This window comes from Chelon labrosus (genome assembly GCF_963514085.1).
Source record: "Chelon labrosus genome assembly, chromosome: 20".
Taxonomy (NCBI): domain Eukaryota; kingdom Metazoa; phylum Chordata; class Actinopteri; order Mugiliformes; family Mugilidae; genus Chelon; species Chelon labrosus.
Genome location: NC_140353.1, coordinates 25,075,340 through 25,082,295, shown reverse-complemented (window position 1 = coordinate 25,082,295; position 6,956 = coordinate 25,075,340). Strand labels below are relative to the sequence as shown.

General features: G+C 40.1%; 1 protein-coding gene across 1 annotated transcript in view; it reads right to left on the bottom strand.

Annotated features, from left to right (window-relative positions):
- Positions 1-980: 980 nt before the first annotated feature.
- commd8 (COMM domain containing 8) overlaps positions 981-6,956 on the bottom strand; it is a 31,888-nt gene continuing 25,912 nt past the window's right edge. The window contains exons 4-5 of the mRNA XM_084569026.1: positions 3,513-3,668; positions 981-2,131 (exon numbers count right to left, since the gene is read on the bottom strand). Coding sequence (XP_084425152.1) covers positions 2,111-2,131; positions 3,513-3,668 — 177 coding nt within the window. The 3' untranslated portion in view covers positions 981-2,110. The remainder of the gene's footprint in view (positions 2,132-3,512; positions 3,669-6,956) is intronic.

Here is a 6,956-nt window from a genome sequence, read left to right as displayed (position 1 = left end):
CTTCCCCACCTCCCAGTGGTCTGTTCAACTAGGCCTCAATAGAGCGTCACAGTCCCGCCCACAGCCAAAGAGAGCGGAGGTGCCGGAAGTACGGTTCCCATTCATTTCTCCCATTGACGTTTTGGAAAAATCCGTATCTAAAGAGTTTTAGAGCATGTCTTAGGATAACCAGCTACGGCTGAACTCATAAGCATATAACATATCATTTTGAGTGAAAAAACGAAGACAAAGTCCAAAAAAAGTCAAAGGTACAAGACTGTGTACATATTTTCATTTCCGAGAGAAGGAACTACTCATCCCATAAACCACCGCGCCTCACTGAAGGCGCCTGACTGAAGTCGACTCGAAGCCACAACCTCGAAAGAGCCTTTTCAGCGACTTCCAAATCTGACGACGGCCACGCGAACCTGTGCTGCTGTGTGGGCTACTGTAACGTTACTGTACGATCACAAATAAATAAATAAATAAATAAAAAAGAACCTGTGTTGCGTTTTTGCACGGTAGACTTATCAGTTAGTCAGCTAGCAATGCTATGTTTGATTATGCTTAAACTGGGCTTGCTATTTCTTTTAGCCATCAGAGATATAGTCAGGTAAGTAACGTTAGCCTATTAGCCTAGTTTGCTTTGCATTTCAGGACGCTTTTTTGGCGTTTGTTATCAATTATGATCAAACGATGCGTAGTGAAAAGGTAACGGTACAAGTGACACTTTCACAACGTAATGAAATGAGTGGGAAACGGCTCTTGGTAAGGTGAACCCTGCAACTGAACGTGATGTGATTTTGCTTTTTTCGTATTCTGTACCGGAAATGTTCTTTCCAGGTTAAATGTTAGTGTTCATATTTCAGAGTACAGGGTTTTAAAGCATGAGAACACAGAAGGCATAGACATCCAGATGAACAGTGCTTCAAACAGGAACAGTGAAGTAGACATGAATATGGAGGGTCATTTGAACAAAGATGATTAAGAATTGTATTAAATACATGTCATGGAATATTAATGGAAGTGGAAATCCAGTCAAAAGACGCAAAGTATTGTCATATTTAAAGACTAATAAGGCAGATATAGTTTTCATACAGGAAACCCATCTTGCTGAGGGTGAGGCAGCTAAATTCAAAACAGGCTGGGTGAGGCATGTTTTTCACAGCTCACACTCAAGGTCACGAAATGGAGTTATGATTTTGGTTAACAAGGGGATACATTTTGTGTTGCTTAAAGAGGTTAAAGATACAGAGGGAAGAATGATATGTGTCCAGGCATTAATAGAAGGTATGCAGGTGATATTGTGTAATATTTATGCACCTAACAAGGGAGACCCACACTTCTTTCACGAAGTGAATAGGGTTTTAGGGGAGATGGATGGGCAAATAATACTCGCAGGAGACTTTAATCAAGTAATGGACCCTATTTTAGACAAAAGTCAGTTTAAAGGTCCACTGATGACTAAAGATAGGGAAGCAATTCATATATTAAAAGATGACATGGCGCTTGTGGATATCTGGAGGCTTACTAACCCTCGGGAGAGGGAGTACACGTTTTTTTCCCATTGTCATAAGTCACACTCCAGAATTGACTTCTTCTTAATTGCAAGCCCCTTAGTAAACAGTGTAGTTAGTTGTAGTATAAGAACTATTGCTATCAAAGATCATGCAGTGGTGGAATTATGTATAAACACAGAATTGGACATAGGTAAGAGGACTAGATGGAGAATGCATACATCATTACACACATGTTGTATGCCGGATGTGGGCCACATAAGGGCCGGAATTCTTTCAGGCATGTGGGCCGAGTGCAAGTGGGAGGTGTGGCCCAGAGGTGGGCCACACCAGTTTTGCTATGTGGGCTGAATGGACACTAGTTCAATTGTATTCAAAATAATCAACTGGAAGAGAAACATTTATTTAACACATGATACAACACAGTGGATTAAAAAACAGAGATAGTGTTGTGTTCAACTGCTCAAATTAATTACTAAATTACAAAAAAACAGGAATCATTGAATTCTTGTCTGTGAAACAAACTCAGCACTTTTGTAATTTCTTTAACAAACTCTTTTTTACCATTCTCCAGGACATTCTATATTAGTAGAATTTTAGATTAAATGAGATCATCACTTCAACTGTAGCAACACCTGCAAGACATAAACACATAGAAATCATTAGTATTTCATGACTGATTCAGTGCATTTACTGTATTTTCTGTTGGCATAAAATGGATGGATGTCACAGCTAAATTATTCACTTCACAGTTGCCATGAAAATGTTAACCTGTTAACCACAGGTAAAGTTGATTTGTGTTTGACTTGGCAGTTGAGGACCTGTAACCCTTTTAAATGCCATTAGTCAAAGTTAAAGTACAATTCTATTCATGATATTAAAAACATCACAAATAATTAATTAATTCATTAATTCATTCATTCATCTTCTATAAGGGTCGCAGGGTCTGCTGGAGCCTATCCCAGCTGTCATCGGGCGAGAGGCGGGGGTACACCCTGGACACATCGCCAGTCTATCGCAGGGCTAACACAGAGAGACAGACAACCAGTCACACTCACACGCACACCTACGGGCAATTTAGAATCACCAATTAACCTAACAAGCATGTCTTTGGACGGTGGGAGGAAGCCGGAGTACCCGGAGGGAACCCACGCAGACACAGGGAGAACATGTAAACTCGATACAGAAAGGCCCAGTCGGCCCATGGATTCGAATCCGGGACCTTCTCGCTGTGAGGCATCAGTGCTAACCATCTCTCCACTGTGCCGCCCACAAATAATTCAATTAACAATAAATCAAATGCCCGGGTTTTATTAAACATCACTGATAAGATGAATGACATTGGGAGGTCATAAAGGTCATAAAGTTAAATGTGAAAATATTCTGTTCTAAAACTAACAAGATCACACTTTATATTGTAATTTTCCATTTATTATACTATCTATATATTCTGACTTTGTACTGTAACAGAGGTATTACCTAGTGTTTATTCTCAATGATGATCAAATGTTTACCATTAACCAGTGTTCAATTTACTACATTCTAATAATGCACGAGTCAATACAATTGTCAGTGAATTCCATGAGTGGTGGAGATCAATAAATAACGTGTGTGCCAAAGTCATTACACACACAAAACAGAAATAGCGGTAGTGATTCATTAGAGACAGCCACCGTTAAAATATTCTGCCGCACCTGTTGAGGAAAAATAATGGCAGTACACAAGAGTACAGGCAGCATACAAAGGGCCGGACTGAGTCTTATCAGACTATATATGGAGATATGAGTAATGCTAACTCAGCAGATAAGGGAGAGAAAGGCATCCGGTCAGATCATGCATGCATGGATGGATGGATGGATGTGAAAACAACTGTGGCACATGGAGCATGTAGATTGTTAGAGAAAAGACCTAATATGCATGAAAAGACACAGGTATTTACAAGAGAGAACAATGTTTTTCTGTACATTAATGGTAAGTTGGGTAATGCATGTGTCAAGTTTTATAAGGAATTACTACCTTATTGGCTGAGTCTAATGAACTTATGAGTGCGCTTAACTCCTCTCTTTTCATCTCGATGATGACAGGTTGGAGGTCTCCTTTCTCCCTTACATCCAGACTGAGACTGAGCAGAGGAGTGTGAAGAAATGATATCTTATCACTGGACAGAGCTAACTGTAGGAAGAGAACAAGAAACAGAATAGGTCAAATTTGGATATACCAGCTTTTCAAACAACCGACTGTTAAGAATGTATTTCAAAGTGCCTACATTTACTAAGGCAATGTGAATTTTAGTATTGTAGATATTTTTCGGTCTTGTCTGTTCAGCTCTCATAATGGTGTGGATGCTCAAACAATGTTAGCAATTAATCCAACTGACTGTTGTAGGGTATTTTCTGCCCAGTCAGTGTCAACAGTGTAAACAGTGTAAACAGCTTTATTTGCCATGTACAGTGTGTGTACACACACACACACACACACACACACAGTGTAATTTTTTATTTTCTACATTTCTACATAAAAATTACTCAAAACATCAGTAGTCTTTCGCAAAAGTCCAGCAGTAGACAAAGAGAACCCAAACAAACAAATGACATGGAAATATTATGCTTTTGTGTTAAAAGAAAATTAATCTCTTCTACATGTCTGTCTGATGCAAAGTGGTGAGAGGCCCTTGTGCAGCAATAATAGCAACTAAATGTTTCTAGTAACTGCTGATCAGTCATCTACAGTGGCTTGGAGAAATTTTAGCCCATTCCTCAGAAGAGAACCTCCCTAGTTTCCTGACTTCCTGATTCTCTGACCTTTCTAAATAATCTGCAATAATAGGGTGCAATAATAATGCAGTTGGTATTTTTCTCTCTAAGAATGTGCAATAAATAAACCATGCACGATCACAATATTTATGCAATAACTAACCACGTATGTACAGTCACAATATTTATTATTATTATTCTTTTCTGGGTGTTGGGTATTTGGGGTTTATTCAGTGTTTTTCTATACAATTTGTCTACATGTATGTGTACATGCAGTGCTGTATGCGATGGAGATGTAATTTCCCTGCGGGAACCTCCCAAAGGGTTCAATAAAGTTGTCTGTCTGTCTATTTATATGGAATTATGTAGTAAACAAAAAAGTGTGAAATAACTCTAAATATGATTCATATTTCAGATTCTTCAAAATAGCCACTCTTTGCTTTGGTTACTGCTTTGCACACTCTTGTCATTCTCTCGATGAGCTTCAAGAGGTAGTCACCTGAAATGGTTTTCCAACAGTCTTGAAGGAGTTCCCAGAGATGCAGAGCACTTGTTGGCCCTTTTGCCGTCACTCTGCGGTCCATCTTATCCCAAACCATCTAGATTAAGTTTAGGTCAGGTGACTTTGCAGGCCAGGTCATCTGGCGCAGCACTCCATCACTCTACTTCTTGGATGCTGTGGAAGCCATGCTGTGCCTTCAATTTTGAATAAATCCCCAACAGTGTCACCAGCAAAGCATCCCCACACCATTACACCTCCTCCTCCATGCTTCACAGTTGGAACCATACATGTAAAGACCATCCGTTCACCTTTTCTGCATTGCACAAAGACATGGAGGGTGGAACCAAAAATCTCAAATTTGTACTCAGACCAAAGCACAGATTTCCACTGGTCTAATGTCCATTCCTTGTGTTTCTTGGCCCAGACAAATCTCTTCTGCTTGTTGCTTTTCCTTAGTAGTGGTTTTCTAGCAACTAATTGACCATAAAGGCCTGATTGGCACAGTCTCCTTTGAACAGTTGATGTAGAGATGTGTCTGCTACTAGAACTCTGTGTGGCATTGATCTGGGCTCTAATCTGAGGTGCTGTTAACTGCAATTTCTGAGGCTGGTGACTCGGATGAACTTATCCTCAGCAGCACAGGTGACTCTTGGTCTTCCTCTCCTGGGGCGGTCCTCATGTGAGCCAGTTTCGTCGTAGCGCTTGATAGTTTTTGCAACTGCCCATTCAAAGTTTTTGCAATTTTCCGGACTGACCGACCTTCAGTTCTTAAAGTAATGATGGACTGTCGTTTCTCTTTACTTAGCTGATTGGTTCTTGCTATTATATGAATTCTAACAGTTGTCAAATAGGGCTGTCAGCTGTGTACCAACCTGACTTCTGTACAACACAAGGCACACCTGTGAAGTGAAAACCATTTTAGGTGACTACATCATGAAGCTCATTGAGAGAAGTCCAAGGGTTTGCAGTGCTGTCAACAAAGCAAACTCTGGATGAAGACGGTCTCCACACTGTGCTGTGTGAAATCGAAGCTATTCTTAATAGCAGACCGATAACAAAAGCATCTACAGATCCTAATGACCTAGAGGTTCTGACTCCCAACCATCTTCTTCTGCTCAAGGGTCAGCCATCTTTTCTACCTGGTGTTTTCCAAAGGGACGACTTGTATGCTGTGTGTAGATGGAAACAAGTACGGTACATGTCCAACCTGTTTAGGAAAAGATGGACAAAGGAATATCTACCACAACTTCAGGAGCGTCAAAAGTGGAACATGATAAAGCGCAACTTCATCTCAGGAGATATCGTGCTCGTTGTAGATGATTCTGCACCCCGCAACTCTTGGATTATGGGGAAGGTTGTCAAAGTTTTTCAAGATAAAAGGGGAATCGTTTGACAAGTCAAGATCAAGACCAGGACAAGCTGTCTGGACAGGCCTGTCACCAAGATTTGTCTGCTTCAGGAAGCTGAGGACACCTGATGGGATTACTTGTTGACATGACTTGTTTTGACATGACTTGACTTTAAATATAAGAGTTGTGGCAACCTCCACAATCTATCTAGGCTCCGAAAGTTCTGGAACCTCTGGGCTAGAGACATTTGAAGACATGTGAAGAACCAGCGCATTCAACCACATAAAAAAAAAATTTAAAAAAAAAGAGAGAGAAAAGAAAAAAAAAATCAAAGTGTTCAACTAGTTTTCTGTGCGGATATTGATGTTCTGTAATTATTATGTTATAATAATTAGGGGCCGGAATGTAGAGGCAGGGATGTATTTCTCACTTGTCACCAGGGGTAGTGGGTGTGTCTGGATGTATGTGTGGGTGTGACTAGGTTTGAATGATTGCATAATGAATATCATGTGTGCCTGTGAATTTGTTTGTTTGACACAGAGTGAGGGTGAGGTAGGGTGCTGATATTTCTGTGGAACGCTTGAGTTACTGTCTTATAGTTTAGTCCTTCAATCCATCTGCATAACAAAAAGTATATGTTATCAAAAGGATCAAAATAAACATCCTTAAATTGCAGTGATGGTATCATGTTTCCTTTTTGGACGCAGCGTGTCAGACAGAGCCCTGCTTTTCCCTTTCAGTGACTAAGTTAGTTCTGATAGTAGTAGTCACACTACATTACTCCCAGGACATTTTATCCACAAATGTAGAAAATTATGAGGAGTGCAAATCCTTGTATATGTATGTGCACACATTA